The sequence below is a fragment of the Rhinopithecus bieti genome, unplaced genomic scaffold (genome assembly GCF_001698545.2).
Source record: "Rhinopithecus bieti isolate Rb0 unplaced genomic scaffold, ASM169854v2 scaffold_15143, whole genome shotgun sequence".
In the NCBI taxonomy this organism is placed as follows: Eukaryota; Metazoa; Chordata; class Mammalia; order Primates; family Cercopithecidae; genus Rhinopithecus; species Rhinopithecus bieti.
In genome coordinates, this window is record NW_016808091.1 from 1,359,118 (window position 1) to 1,375,840 (window position 16,723).

Here is a 16,723-nt window from a genome sequence, read left to right on the forward strand (position 1 = left end):
TGAACAAGCGAAGAGGGCTCCGGTGGCTTCACACTGTCTCTCCCAACCAGCTCACAAGTTAGTCTTGTTCCAGGATGAGGAAACTGAAGCCATTTAGGAGTTAGAATACATGCTACAGTGAAAAGGATACTCTGGTATGCCTATGGTGCAGCAAAAAGAACAGAAAGATTTATTGCAGAGAATAGTTCTGTACCTTAAGACCTTGCTAAATCCAGGCATTCTTCACACACTCATCCCCAGTGAAGGGGGCTGGAGGGCCCAGTTACTTCTGGCTTCTATTTGTTTTATTTTGACAGATTGGGCATCTATATGCAAATTATTGTCCCCATGGTTGATTCCAGATATCTGAGTAAAGATGGAGACAGTTGCTAATGTACAATCTCCTGTTTATTACAGTCCCTGAGGTGGGCTGGCCACCAAGGGGCCAGATGCTCCTGCTCTTTGGGACCTAGCACTTCCCCAGAAGAGGCCCGCTTTCCCAGAAGAGTCCCACTCCCTGATCAGGGTGGCTGGTCTTTGTAGTCCAGGAAGGTTCCCGCCCTCTGCTCCTGGCAGATTCTTGCCCCTCCACCAGGGCTCAACTCAGACAGACACTTCCTCCAGAGAGTCTGTCCTAACTCTTTCCTCCTTTCAGTTTCCTGGGCACCTTGGGATTAATTCTCATTAAGTTCTTATACCAGAATCTCTTTTGGTTCTGATATAACTCATTTTTCCTATGCCATAATAGGAAGAACACAGGATTGATACTGGGAAACTCTGAGTTTGAATCCAGCTCTGCAACTAAGAGTGTGGCCTTTGGCAAATCTCTTATGATGACCCTGAACCTCATTTCTCAGAGCTATCCAGTAGCAATGATGCCACCTGCCTTTCAGGGCTGCCATGCAGTCCCTGGCACCATGTCTGGCAAACAGAAGATACTCTGGCAACAGTAACCATCATAGGATGTTTTGCCTATTGCTTCTAGGTGAACACATGAATACTGTGTAAATTCAGTGTCTGACATAGTAGGAGCTCAGCAAAGATTTATGGAACTGACGCTGAGCTCTGAAACGTCCCTTGAGCAAGCTAAGCTTATCTAGGAGACAGTTCCCACCCCCGGAATGGCTGAGCCTGCTTCTTTCGGCGGGAGGCACCCAGCTGCCACCTTCCACTGAATCCTCCCATCCAGCCCTGCTGGAGAAGGCTGGGCCTCGGCTGTCCTCCAGGGTTGGGCGAGGAGGCCACAGACAAGAGCCAGGGCATGAGGAACTATGGAAGGGGCAGAGAAAGCCTGAGTCCAGATCCTGATGTCCATCCTGGATCTCTGTGACCTAAACTCTCCTTTAAATCGTGATCTTTTGTGTAAACAGTGGGGAACAGAAGGGGAGTTTAAGTAGACAACCTCTAGTGTCTCTTTTAGTGAGGACATTCTATAGAGAGGCCATGTTCCTAGAAACCAAGTCACCATCTTCTGGCGCCTGGGAAGGCCTGCACTGCTACCTTGGGGCAGAGATAATATCTGCCACTGCACAGGGTCTCCTGAGCCCCACTCCCTCACCAGAGCTGGTCCTGCCCTTTCTTTGATTGTCCCTCCATTAACACGTCAAAGAATGCCCAGAAGGTGTCTTCCTAGGTATCCCTGGGGTCAGTCCTTGTTATGCTCACCTGCTGCTTGCCTCTCTAGGGCTGAGGCACTTCCCATTGAACTTGCCAGGTCTGTGCTGCCACAGGGGCTGCCATCACAACCAGCAGCTGTGTCGGTGGTGATGGGGGTTGGGAGAGCATGGGACCCCACCTGGGCTTCCTGCTCCTCCAGTTCCAGATGCTGCTGAAGACAGGGCTGGGTGGCTGGCTGCCCGCGGGGATCTCACCAGTCCCAAGGCCTGCTCACAGAGCACCATGGGCTGTGATCATGGCCACTGCTGCCACTGCCATGGGACACGCCCACGCCCAGCACAGGCCTACTCTTGCAACCATGAAGCTCCACACCACACTGGGCTGGGCTTCCAAGGTGGCAGCTCACAGCCACCAAGGCCTGGGTCAACAGCACAGAGAGGAAACCGCAAGAGGTACAACCAGAAAGGTAGGAGGGAACCAGGTATGAGGGGCATTGCTACTCCTTGAGGTGATGGGCATCCTGAGGGCAGTCAGGGCAGGATGTCGGGCAGGGGTGACTCAGCCAGTCTGCATGTCAGAGCATGGGTTAAATGGCAGGGAACAGGTCAGGGGTCAGAGTAGTGGTCCATGAGAGAGGTGATCGGCGCTGACGGGAAGCAGGAGCTGTGCGAATGGCGAAGACGGGGAGGTGCCGGAATGCAGGGGAGATGGACAGGAGAGAGGAGGGCTCCAGCTCCGCCATCCTGGGCCCACTAGCTGAGCTCTTCTGCTTCTTCATCTGCAAACTGGGGTAGAGTACCATTGGCTTAATGAGATAAGACAGAAAACGTACTTGGCACGGTGCCAGGCACCTGATATTTTCAACAAGTCAGCAGTGATTCTGCTGCTGCTGGTGGTGGCCCATATCTCCAATGCTAGATTTGCAGCTTTAGCCATGGGGCGAGCGGCAGAACCCTAACCAAGATAGCTGGGTATCGAGGGGTGCAGGGTGGTCTGATGCATTCAGTATTGGGTGTGTACTTCCAAGAGTCATGAGGGAGCTGCAAGAGGGGAGGTCATGGATGGACATGGAGCTCAGGAGAGGGCTGCACGGGGGCTGTGGAGGTGGGGTCCTTGGGATACAGCTGAATGGTGATCGGAAATAAGACATTCTCTGCAAGAGAACACATGGTCAGCAGCGAACCCCAGAGGGCTTGGGCAGAGCTGAGTTCAGGGGAGGGGGAGCAAAGGTAGCCAGCAGAGGGTGAGAGGCAAGAGGCAGACAGCAGGGAGCAAACAGTGTAGATTCCAGGCTGTGGAGAGAAGGAACCAGAGGAGAATGGTGGCTTGCGAGGGGTCTGTGCAGGTTGAGAAACGCTTGTCATTTTGGAGATGGAAGGAGAAGTTGAAGATGCAAAAAAGATGAGGGCTTTACATGGTGAAGGAGAACCCCAAGGAAACTAGAAATGAATCCTGATGAGGTGGAAGAATGAAGAGAAGCAGAAACAAGACATTGTAAGAATGGAAGAGCAAAAGAACTAACACGACTAACTCCATTGTCAATTAAGGGAGCCCTTACCCATCCCTGCACGTAGGCGAGGATAATTTTAGGGCACTGAGATAAAATGCAAAAACAGTAATCATGTAGTTTTTGAAACTAACTCTGGGATTAAAGGAGAAGTATGTAACAACTATGTTTCGTTGAAGGTTTATAGGAGCTTTGTGATCTGACCAAGGACAAAGGAGTTTCCAACTTCCTGGACCCTCGCTGGTGCCCAGATGTTAGCAGTTGTTGGTCATGCTTTTAACATAAAAAGAGCCTAGAATTTGTACTGACTTGAGATGGTCTCTACAACACTAGTCTGCCAGCTCCTCAGGCTGCCAGCTCTTGAATAAGCCTGCTTTTCCTTCCACCAAATCTTGTCTCTCAAGTTTGGCTTCCAAGCAGTGAGCAGGAGAACCCAATTTCAGTTACAACATTTTAAGGAATTCCAAACTGACTCTGAAATGGGCTGGAGTGCAGTCACAGGGCACTCAGAACTGGGGTACTGTGAGAACCTGGGAACCCACACATGGACTGAGGGAGAAAAGAGATGGAGGAGATCCCAAAAAGGGGAGGATTGGGTAGCCCCAATCCTTAGCTGAATCAAAGATCAGCCCTATAAGAGGTCAGGGTTCCTCCAGCCAACAGGAGTGAGGGTGGGAGCAGAGAGGCTTTCTGGAGCCAGAGCTTAGTGCAAGGAGCAGTTTTAGGGTTAGAATGCCTGGAAGGTTGCCAGGCGGGGAGGTCGCCAGGCTGGCAGGTACCTTTCCATCTCCTTAGTTTGCCTAGCTTCCTCATGATGTTCTCTGGGTCTATTGTGGGCATTGTGGGCAGGACACTGGTTTAGGACCCTCTCTAAAGTCTCCATCTTTTGTGGACCACAGACCCCTTTTAGAAAACTGAAGAGAACATCAGACCCTCACACACACAACACAAATGTCTGCATAAAAATTCCTGGGTGATGTTGGCTTCTCTGAGATCCATCCGTAGACTCAGGAGTCTGAGGTACTAATTGTACACATATACAGGAAGTAATCACCCTGGCTGCTCCCAGAATCTAGAAAGCTGTCATAAAGGAAAACAGAAGGCTGATTCCTTTAGCACGGCCCAGAACCCGATACAGACCACCTACTAATGAGCTTTCTCCTCGTTGCTGATAGAGGACACTTGTAATAAAGTTTAATGTGGAAGAACAATGTGCATTTAACCAAAGCTGTAAACATCTCTAATTATATTTAAGACTGTAGAGTGCAGTACATTAACATTTAACAATCAGACACTAAACTGGAGTGACGCTAATAGCGTTGTGTTTATTAGAAATTGGGCACCAAGTCGTCTTTCACCCGTGACAACAGAAGGAGCAGAAAACTTCCACAGCCACCCTTCCCCACCACACTGTGTGTTCAGGAAGAGTCTTGTCCATCCCCACCCCTTGAGAAGATGAGGATTACTTTGGGGAAAACACACTCAGCAGATCAGACACAGCTCAGCACCCATGTCTGTTAGCCTTGTGCACTGGGGAATGCTTTTTTCCCAAAGAAAGCACTTTTAAAAATGAGTAATCAATTAATTCAGAATGAGCAAAGGCTCAACCTCTATTCTCCTGCCCTCTGCAGAGTTCACACCGCAGAGCCTTTCTTCCTTTGAGAGACCCCCAAGCACAGCTTTCTCCTGGCTCTCCCCTGCTGCTGTGACTGTCACTGTCCTCTGATCTCCACCTGGATCTGGATCTCCTCACCTGCTGCGTACCTGCCAGCATGGGTGCTCCCCACCGCTCAGGCCCAGCCCTTCCCCTCTTCAGTGCACGGGCAGCCTCTCCCTGGGAATCTTGCCCACTGTCAGGGCTTCGGTTGTGACCTATGCCCTGAAGACAGCCCCTTTCCTGCAATGAGCACCAGATCCATATTTCTAACAGTTTACATCCTTGCCACTCAAAGTGTGGTTTAGGGACCAGAAGCATAAATATCCCTGGGAGCTTGTTAGCAACTCAGAATCCCAGGTCCTATCCCAGACCTCCTGAGCCAGGATCTTCTTCTTTTTTTTTTTGAGAAGGAGTCTCACCCTGTCCCCCGGCTGGAGTGCAGTGGCGCGATCTCAGCTCACTGCAAGCTCCACTTCCTGGGTTCACACCATTCTCCTGCCTCAGCCTCCGAGTAGCTGGGACTACAGGCGCCTGCCACTATGCCTGGTTCATTTTTTTTGTGTGTGTATTTTTAGTAGAGACAGGGTTTCACTGTGTTAGCCAGGATGGTCTCGATCTCCTGACCTCGTGATCCACCCGCCTTGGCCTCCCAAAGTGCTGCAATTACAAGCGTGAGCCACCATGCCCAGCCAGGATCTACATTTTAATAAGATCTCGATGATTTGTGCATGCATTAAGGTTGAGAAAGCACTAGTCTACGTGCCCATCTATCTGGACACCCCACGGTCACTCCAGCCCAGCATGGCCATGCGCAATGCAGACCCCGCCCCTAGACCATGAATTTCTGTTTGGTTTTCCTTCCTGATGAACAGTTTCTATCCTATGTATGGAGATGGGAGTGTGGTCTGGGGTGGGGTCAATGTCCCCACCATGTGTCTGCCTCACCTTGTAATGGGCTCCAAATGACACAGAGCTGGGTCACCTGGGTCTTACTGCAGTCTCCTGGATAAGAGATACTGGAAAGATGTCATGTTCCACATGGAAGCCAGCCTAAGTTTTAGGTTGACACAAAAAGACTCCCTCCAGCATGCATTTGGCATGACTCTTCTGTGTTACTATGCTGTTCCCTTCCACCTGTTGGTGCCAGCGCCCCTCAGTCCTCCTCTGGTCCTGACGGTGTCCCTCTCCAAACCTGAGGCCTCCCTTCTTTAGGGAGAGCATCAGTCCTGGAGTCCCCCATCGAAAGCTCTCCATTGAGAAGCCCAGGGTGGGGCCCACTCAGGCAGCAGGGCACACAGTTCAGCAGGAGCTCACAGGCTGCAATGCAGCCACTGGGTGTGCCCTAATTGGGCACCCTGGGTACTGATATCAGTGTGTTTTCTTTTGTTTGTTTTGCTTCCTGTTCTGGGAAGCAACTTTGATGCATACTGTATTCAAATTCTGTATGCAACCTGACTGGCTTGACCAAAACCAGGATTTAAACAGCAGGGTAATTAGAGAGTTTATGGAAGAGAAGAGTCTGGGGATGTTAGGGACTCGGGGTGGAGTCCTGCCCTTCCAGGACATTCTCCTCCCTGCTTCTTGCTCAGTGTCTGTTGCCTTCCAAGGCTTCTCCACTAGGCAGGAGATGTGGCAACAGATAGATTTGTGTCATTCCAGCTTCACTGCCCAAGGCAAAGATGATTTCTTTCTCCCCAGGATTTTGATTATCCTAGGGGGCCACATGCATGCTTGGGACCATTTCTGGCATGAGCTCCATTGTGGGCTCAGCCTAGGTTACAGTCATGCATATCAGAGGTTGTGACGAGCAGGGCCATGGATAATCCCCAAAGCGAGGGGGTCTTTGGGCTTATTGCTGTGTGGGCCAGCCCATATTATCATACATTAAAAATGTATTTTCTAAATGCCCCATGTTGTCTTCACTTTCACAAGGGTCAGGAGGTGGGAGGCCTGGTTTTTCCTGATTTTCCCCGTGAGCTAACAGAGTGGCGGTACATTCGTAAAGAGGGGACTCTAAGGAGTCCCAGGCCTCTGCTCCACTACAGCTGCTTCAGGGCAGGCCTTGGGGCTTTGGCTTGGCAGGACAGTTTCACCCAGGTGGATGCCCCTTCATACCTCCCGGCTTCCTGTGATAACTCCATGCCAACCATGCCGAGGCCAAAACTCACCACCAAATCTGAGAGCATCTGCTCTCTGCCTGAAAGAAGCCACTGCACTCTAAGCAATGGGTTCATACTTGTTTTAGCTTCATTTAAACATATAAGCAATGGTCCCTTTTGAAAATTACTCATATATAGTTTCTACCTTTGATGCCTTATAGTAAAAACAAATTTGACGAACTTTCCCTAATTTCTATTTCAACAATATGTGATATGTTTCCCCTTATCTTTGGAAATGACAATGCATGATTAGTGGTCCACGGATAAAGAATGAATGAGTGGGCACATTTTTTAAGCTTACTATGGCAATAATGTCAATGTATCCTCTCAAACAATTACCAGATACAAGTCATCCATGGCCTCCAGTTCTGAGCATAGCTTTGGCGCTTGCTTCGGGAGATAACAGTGGGACAAGCTCTGCCTGGATGCTGTCCATAGCTTCCAAGATTCCCCTGGGCAGCATTTTCAGTAGGAGGAGATAAACTGCAGGTCCCCATTCACATACCTTAGTGTGGATTCGTGCAGTGATGACCACAGTTTGGGAGAAAGAGGCTGGATTCAATCTACAACAGTGATTGGTTCGACTCTAACTGGGAGCTCCCAGCTCTCAAGAGCCTGTGTTCTTGGTAGAATGTGTTCCTGTCCATGTATAATAACCCTAAGCTCTCCTTGGATTTAAGTGCGTGGGTTTGGGGGTGACTGAAGTCCATTTCCATTCTGCAGAGGCCTAAGGGGCCTGGGAAGATATTACCCCCTGGCCCGTTGTCCTCTTCCCACCATTTCCTTTTCATGTGCCCCCTCTCCTTCCCATTTGGCACCCCCAGGGCCCCACTAACCCATTAGGCTCTTTGGGCAAATTAGGAGATCATCCTCTGCCCTCAAAACACTATACATCTGTCAGAACACTGCCATGATAAAATTAAAACTCCCTGTGATAATTATGATATAAATGGTGTGCTAACCGTATATCCTCCCCTCCCAAAGAGATGCTCAGAGCAGTTCTAGTGAGTTCTTCCAAATTGGTCTTTCTTCCTCAAAAGCTGCATGGTTTATTCACTGCCTTTGAGATCTGGCAGAGAGGGAGGAAGGAGACACAGGTGTGTCATCCACAGAGGGTGAACTTCCACTTTGTAAAGGCAGACCGGTTTGCTCCCAGAAAATCAATATCTGCTTCCAATTTGGATCCTTTCCAATCAACCATAAACTTTCATGAGTCTTCAGGAACATTACTGTAGGGCTAAGTTGGTGGACAAATATTTGCTTTTTAAAGTTATTGCAATGAAAGCCTTAAATAGTGAAGAAATTTTCATTTTGAAAATGCAGACTGGCTTAGCATGAATGTCAGCACAGAGCATTTATGTAGCAATTTACAGTTTCTAGAACCTGGCAAGATTCATTACCCCATTTTACCCTCAAGAATTCTATGGGAAGTTAAGTCATCTTTACACAAACATGGAGTCTGAGATTATTAGGCGATAAGAAACTCAGTCAGGTTCACACAGCTATATAGAGGGCACAACTCATATCCCAGCTGTGTTTAAAATAGATAATTTATCATATACAAATGGTCCACTACATAGTCAAACGATTCCTATAGTGTGCAGTAAATAGCCACCCAGACTACACTCACAGATCAAGAAATGTCCTCAACGATGCAGTTGACAGGATGATGCTTCCAGAATGGATTCTCTGCCAGTGAGTCCAAGATTCCTGTGTCCCACAGGTCCACAGAACAACTTCCCCATGCACCCCTGACCCCCATTCAAACCCATTAGAATTCACACACAAGGTTGCAACGGGCAAGGCATTTGGCAAGAGGAAGGTCTTCAGAATACACTTTCCAGCTTGGCGTGTACTTCCCACTCTCCTACCCCGAGGGCACCCGGCAGCAGACACCCTCAAGTGCTGAATCAGAGGTGACTGAGCTTGGCACACAGTGAAGAGGCCCACGCGCTCCAGTGTGGCTCCTGATGGCCAACACCTCTGCTCCTTTGGAAAAGGGTGAGTAAGCACTTCTCAGAGAGTACATTTCTCTATCACTGCAGGTCCACTTTGCCAAAGGGATGAAAGCCCTCTAGAATGGTGTTCTTCTTGTCCTGCGACCTCAGGGTCTCATAGGTGGGCACCATGGCATTCAGAGACAGACCTTATACTTCTAGTCAGTCTGCCCCTCTGGCCTTAATCTTCAGGGTCAGTGCATCTATTTATAACAAGAGATGTCATCTCAGGCGGTGCTGGCAATCAGACGGTGCTGGCAATGCCATCTGATCCTTGGAAAACCAACATATGTGCCATCTTACAGTTGGGTCCATAATGGTATTTCCTCTAGCTATATACTATGAGCTTGTATCACAGATACAGGAAGAGTAGAGAGTAAAATTAAGATTTAAAAACGATTTTAAAGAAAACCTAGGAAAGAGGAAGAAAATGTGAAGGGGTTTGGCTCAGCAGAAAATCTCTTTGGCTGCTCTCAGGATCAGAGTCCTTACGCTCAGGGCTCAGGCCCAGGCACATCTTGTCCTGGGAGATCTGTCAAGATCTGTGGCCCCTATTCTTTTGGGGAGAGCAGCCTTGTACCTCTTCGAAGGCACCCAGAACGTGGCTGAAAAGGGGGCTCCCCACCACTCAGAAGGCACGAGTGAAAATATAGAAATAAGGGCTTTGTCTCCAAGGCTTCATAAATCACTGGGTGGCAGGCATTAAATAGAACCTTGGAGGAGGATGCGGTGCTACAGCTTGTTCTCCTCGAAGAGGATCTGGGCGTAGACAGTGCTGGTGGGGGCGCCTTTGGCAGCCTGGTGGGGTTTGATCAGCTCCAGCTCGGCATAGGTTAAGTTTTCCTCAGCAATCTTTGGCTATAAAAGAAAAGAAAAGAAAACAAAACAAAACACAATTCTAGCTGACCACAGGAGTTCTACTTCACACATTCATTCATCAAGCACGCATGTTCATAGCATCTTGGGATTCAGAGAGGGATAAGTGCACAAGAAATTTAAGAGGCTACATAGTATCCAATAACATAATTAATAAGATAGATCTGATTGTCTTCTATAGAGCACTATGTCCTGCAGTGATATCCTGTGATTTGCTTTCAAGTTAACATGAAACACTCACAAAAAAATGACTAAACACAAGGCTAAAAGAAAACTTCAATGCCGAAGAGCAAAAACAATGTATCTAATGGTTTCTGACCAAAAGGGAAATAAAAGGTGGAGATAGAAACAAAAAAAATTCTAAAAATTAATAACAAAACTAGAATGCCACCACCTAGAAATTTTTGTAAATGACTTAGTATAAAACTATAATTTCAAAATATCTTGAAAATAATGCTAAGGAAAATATTCCTTGCCAGAACCTAAAGCCTAAGTTTGAAGCAGTGCTGGGAGAAAACCATGGCCTGAAATACTTATGCTAAACAACATGAATTAAGTGGGTCAGGCCTCCAACTCAAGGAGTTAGAAAAAGAGGAACAAAATAAAGAACAGCAGAAGGAAGAACTTCATAGAAATAAACCCAGACTGCATAAATCACCAGTAAAACAGATAAACTGAAAAATAAATTAATCAAGATAAAAGGAAAAAAACATAAGTGAATAAAATAAAATAAGAGATATAAGCTAAATGAAGGAAGTTTAAAAATTTTTAAACAAGACTAGTTTGCTGAATATACTGAAAAAACTTCTAAATACAGGATAAAATGCATAATGTTCCAGAGAAATAGAAATTATAAACATTAACTCCAGGAAATCTGAATGTACCATCAAAAAGAAGGAAGGAAGGCAAGAGGGAGGGAAGAAGGAGGGAAGAAGGAATGAAGGAAGGAAGGAAGGAATAAAGGGAGGGAAGGAGGGAGGGAGGGAGGATATCATTTATTAACACAAATTTTAAGTTAAATTTACTCAGAGAGAATAAAGTATATCAAAAGATAGATAATCATATTCAAGTTTATTTTATTCCAGAAATGCAAAGATGGTTTGATATCAAAAAGTCTATTAATATAATTCATAATAGTAATAGATCAAAAGAGAAAAGCCATATGATTATAGATGCTAGAAAGGTACTAAATACAATTAAAACACATTTTGTTTAAAACAATTTTGGATGAAGTAGGTGTAGACATATAATTTCTTAACATGATTAAAGAACAATATTAAAATAAAGAAAATTGGTTATTCAAATCTAGCGATATTAAAATTAAACCTAAAAGTTATTTTCAATAGATGCTGTTGGAATACTTGGACAGCCATTTAAGAAAAAAAAATAAAATCACATCCTTATATCATTCTTCACCCCAGGTTAATTCCAAATGAATTAAAAATTTTAATGTGGAAAATAAACCTATAAAAGCACTAGAAAATAGGTGGGGAGTTTTTTAAAAATAGCCTCCAAGTATGGAAATTATTTTAACATATGACACAAAACCCAGGAGCAATGGAAAAAAAGATGTGTGTACATTTTCATGCTACACATGGCAAAACCATCTCTAAAAATCAAAAAACAACCGAAAAAATGAGGAAAATATTTACAGCTCATATTAAAGGACTTTGCAATTCAACAAAGATAATAAGCAAGTTTCCACTAGCAAATTCAGCAAAGAACAACAGACAGGACCAGCAGTTCATGGGAAAGAAAAATGCAAGCATCTCGGACACAGATGAAATGATACTCACCCTCTCATAATCAGAAAACTGAGACTTAAAGTCACACTTAGATATCATTTATTTGTCTTTCAAGTTGCCAAACATTAAAAAAAAAAAAAAAGATTGACAAAACATAGAGGTTCTCTCCTTTATTATGAGTGGGAATCTTTCTTGGTACAAGCAAATAACTATAAACACTTAAATAGGTATCAGCAGGAGATGGGGGCATTCGTATAACGCAATATACGGTGCAGTCTTTAAGAACGAAGGAGGAGCTATATGTGTACTTTATATTTCACTATCATATCCTGTGTAAATACGTGTGTATGCATGTATGTAAGTAAATATGTGGGTACATATTTTACATACTTAGAAAATCCTGGGAACTCTTGGCACTCATTCAGAAAATGGAGAGCATGTTAACCACAGCTCTTTCTAGGGAAGTAACCTGAACAGCTGCAGGGAGACTGAGCCTTCACTGTGTACATTTGTTGCTACCTTTTGGATTTTGTAATAGGCACACGTATTTAAACAATGCATTAATTAATTTTAATCCATAATTAGAAAAATAAAAGTTGGTCATGAATTTAAAGTCACACAGTCATTTTCATTTAAGCACCTCTGCTTTTTATAAGGATGTCAGACTTAGGGTTTTTTGGTTTTGGCTTTGGTTTTGTTGTTGTTTGATTTACTTTTTTAAAAAAGTTTGTATGCCTATTTCCTGGTTATCTGATGGAACTTCCAAACAACGAAACCATCTTCATTCAATTTAAGTTTCTTAAAAAGAATGCCAAAAGCAAAACACTTCTTTTCTTTTGAGATGATGCACCCTAAAAGGCACAGGAAGTAATAGACAAGGAGAGTTACAAAGAATTCCTTAAGCCAGCACCTCTGCTGGAGGCGACTGCCAAGCGACCTAGACAAATCATCTAGCAATTTTTCAATTTCAAAGCTAAGATCATTTATAGGGATGAGAGCCTTCTGCTTGCCTTTTGACACCAAAAGTCTTTACATTGCTTCTTAGTCATCCATATCTTACAAGCAACAAAAACCCTGTTTATGTTCTCGCTTTTCGGTTTAATTACATTTCCCACTATAATGATTCCATTTAGAAATGCCATGTGTCCTCAAATAAGCCCACAAAACTCAACTCATGTAAATTTTAGCACCAAGATTTATGAAATCATATTGTCCAGGTGTTTTATTACATTACCTTGAAATTGCATTGTTTTCTAGTGTAGATTATCTGTTTATTCTTAAGTTATTCCATTACGTTTGGATATGAAAAATAACACTAGCTCTCTCAATACAGGTCACCAGGCTGGCTTGGCTGATGTGTTGTTTTCATACATTTTTATGATGTTCCTATAGTAAACATAATTTAATAAAGCCAAAGCACACTAAATAAATAATTGCATCTAGAAAAGCAATAAAAACAAATAAAATTAGTACTTTCATAAGTGGAAAAGGTACTTCAATTACTGCTACAAGCAGCAACCCACCATAAAATGTGTAGAATCATTTCCCTTATGCATATTTCTGGAATATAATAATTTGATTGAAGATATGAGGCAGCTCACAGGAGGCTCAGAACTGTGAAGTGTATAGTTTCCAAGATAAGATGTATAATATCAGTCCTTGGCATCTTAAAGAACCTATTGTTTTTCTGGCATGCAGACTTGGCTATCACATCAGCCATGTGCCTAATTACATTTCCCAGCTTGTTTAACTGGAAATAAATTCTTAATGGCCAATGAAAGGGGCAAATGTATATTCCTCACTGGTTTTCACCAAACTACCTTTCTTTGCACTAATGTTTCAGTGGAAGGTATAAGGTGCATCTGAGGAGAAGCTTACAGAAAATTTCTGGCACATCAGTAAGACCAGGTAAACTAAAAAACTGGTGGTAAAACCAAGAGACAGGAGCAGAAAGTAGTGGTTAAAGCAGGTGGTTGCAATGGGGCACAGCCTGACGAGGAGCCTGCTACAAAGCCCCACCTTTATTTCAGATGATACAAGTTTACTGCTATCTTCAGTAGACAAACACAACCTGGATTGAAGCTAGGGAATCACTCCCAGCATCTCTGAAAATGAATGAGGAAGCACTTCTGTTAATTTCCTTATAGCCACTGGCCCTCAAAATAACTCTCTTCAAGCCCCCACCCTACTCTGGGGGATGCAGGAAGTGCAGAAGGTTGTGGGGTGTTAGTACAAATTGTGGAACTCAGGATAGAAGCTTCAACAGTGTTGAACTGTCTATTCACGAACACTCTTACGACTGTAAATTCCATTGAAAATCTCAAGGAAACTGCCTGAAGGAGGAGTTCCAGGTCTCAGACCCGGATCGAGCTTTACATTTATATCCGGATGTTGTAATCACTGGAAAACAGGCAGCAAGAGTGAACCAACTGCTGCTGGGAAGTCCTGGCAGAATCCTTTAGAAAAAGCCCTAGAACTTTCTGCATATATGAGAAGCAACTTGGCCATTTCCTCTCTCCCAGGGTTGTTTGGTTTTACTTTATTTTCCCTTTCACCTAACCTGCGGTGACTCCTGGTCAGATTCTCTTTCTATTCCTCAAATAAAGGCCTGGCATTTGTTGTATTCAGCTGCTTGGTATCTTGTGTGTCTAAAACCCATTGTTTCATGGACCCTTAGTCTCACTTTTTATATTAGAAAACTACCAGCCAGGGAGAAAACTACCAGCCAGTAAGAAACCACAAGTAAGTCTGGAGGGGGATTCTATGAGCAAGAGGGGATGGGGGGTCAGATACAGGCAAGTACTGATGCATCAAAGGAAATCTGCAATAAAGGGAAATTCTTCTCTCAGATCAATGAAAGTGTTCACGGAGAAGAGGCTAGGAGAGTGACCGAGGCTATCGTCCTGGGACTGACTACAGATCATGGGTGCAGGAGGAATTTGGATCTTAGTTTAAAGGTTAGCTGTGTGACCTTGGGCCAGTTCCATCACTGGAGCTCAGAGATAATAATACCTACTTTGTTGGATGATTATGAGGATTGAAATTGAAATGAGGTCCACGTAATGTTTTGGCCCAGCGGCTGCCCCATAAAAGGTGCTAAACATGTGTCTGCTGAACAAATCAGTGTTTCAGTGGCATCACCTCCTCTCTAGGGTCAACTAAAATAGCATGCATACGTGCACATTCTGAATGCTTCATGAGTTAACAAGAACTTTGTGAACTAAGTAGCCCTGGATATCTTCTGACAGGTAAGGAACAGATTCTAGGAAATTAGTTGTTATGGACTGAATCACGTTCACCAAATTTCCCATGTTGAAGCCCTAACTCCCAAGACCTCAGAATGTGACTCTATTTGCAGATGGGGTTTTTAAAGAGGTAATTAACTTAAAATGAGGCCATTAGGATGGGCCCTGATCCAATTTGATTGGTGTCCTTCTAAGAAGATGCGGACACAGACACACACAGAGGGAAGACCACACAGGGAGAAGGCGGCATCTTCAAGCCAAGGAGAGAGAGAGACCTTGGGAGAAACCAACCCTGCCAGCACCTTGAGCTCAGACATCCAGCCTCCACAACTGTGAGAGAATAAAGTCTGTTGTTTAAGCCGCCCTGACTGTGTGACTGCGGTATTTTGTTATGGCAGCCCTAGCAAATGAATACATAAATCAAGGTGAGAACAGAAGAGAATGGAAGAAGAGAAAATAGCCTTCCTGAAGGGGAGATGAGAAGAACTACCTGATGGGGTGGGAAGATATAAGAGATTAAAGCATCTATGTCAGCGGCAGAGCACCCTCCCCAAGGCAAGGCAGGGGACAAAGGTCTGATACATTTATCCCTGGTTCAGTGAGGAGCAGGACTGGAGGAGAGAGGCTCTAGGACTTCTTCACATGGTACCCTGCCCCCCTACACGCCTCCCATCCCCAGTTGCCTGGCCCGCCATGGCCAGGCCTTGGCCTTGACCTGGGCTGCAACAGATCTAGCTGGGGTGCTGGCAGCCCATGCCCACCTCCAGCTTTCTGGAAAGGGTGCATTGGGGACTCAGGTGCTGCCATGCTGACTGGTATGAAGGGCACCTGGCTCCAGCAGGGGAGGGAAGCTAACAGAGGGAAACCAGCCAGGTGTGGCTGCCTCCATCTGAGCAATGCACCTGGCTGCCAGGTGACTGGCACACAGGCCAGCTGCAGGACTTTCCTGCCCTCTGAACTGAACCCAGGGCCGAGACAGATCCTGCAGTCAGCTGAACACACAGAGGCTGTGAGTGCCGAGAGTCAGGTCGTTTCTGTCCCCAAGCCCTGTGTGCCACCTGCCATTCTGCAGCTCTCTCTGAAGCCACTTTTCTTTGGTTACCATGTTTCATGCTGGGAATGTAAGGAGAAACAAAATGGCACGCAGAAGCAGCCCCACCTCAGGAAGAGACTGGGCTGAGGTTTCGAGGTAGAAGACAGAAAAATCCCAGAGGAAAGGCTCCTTGCCCTAGGGAAGCGATCATACTAGGTCTGTATGCTCGGACTTCCCTGGGCACGGCCTCACTTTCTTCCAGGGATAAACAAACTAGATCTTAAGACAGAGCGGCAACATGAATGAAAACCAAGCCAACCTGCTCAAGATGGCAGAGAAAACAGACCGAGGAGCCTAGTCTCTGCTGCCTCAATGAACCACACTGGACTGGCCCTGGGCCTACCCAAGGTCTCCAGGTTTAAGTGACTGAGGGTTGAAATTCACCCCATGCTCAGCTCTCCCAAGACATTCTGTGGAGCCAGAGTTGTTCCCACCATGATGGGGAGCTCTTCTTTAATATGTCTATTAAGATGGGTGCCTTTTTGTAACCTACCTAAAGGTGCCATATAGACGGGCAAGGGACCTGGCCTATGTCCAGATATCTCCCCCTAAAACACAAATAAAAACCAATCTGTTTCAAGATAAAGTGAAATACATAAAATAAACCAAGGCTTTGGGAATTCACACTCCCAGGGCTAAGCAGAGTGATCAGATGTTGGGAGGTGGTGGCATTTCATCTCTGGGTCCCACTCAGCCATGGTGGCAGCCTGCTGCCTGCTGCCCTCCATGTGGAAAATGAGAGCCCAGCCCATGGTGGGAGAGGATGGTGGGGCTCAGGATGTGGGTATTGACAGGGGCAGGACTGGGCCAGAAGACTGGCCAGAGGAACCCGCCGCTACCTGCCTCAG

At 45.6% G+C, this 16,723-nt stretch overlaps 1 protein-coding gene across 2 annotated transcripts in view; it reads right to left on the reverse strand.

The window, feature by feature from the left end:
* Window positions 1-4,403: 4,403 nt before the first annotated feature.
* VSTM4 (V-set and transmembrane domain containing 4) overlaps window positions 4,404-16,723 on the reverse strand; it is a 96,573-nt gene continuing 84,253 nt past the window's right edge. For both annotated transcript variants that reach the window (XM_017885516.1, XM_017885515.1), the window contains one exon: window positions 4,404-9,774. In XM_017885516.1, the coding sequence (XP_017741005.1) occupies window positions 9,761-9,774 (14 nt within the window). In that variant the 3' untranslated portion in view covers window positions 4,404-9,760. The remainder of the gene's footprint in view (window positions 9,775-16,723) is intronic.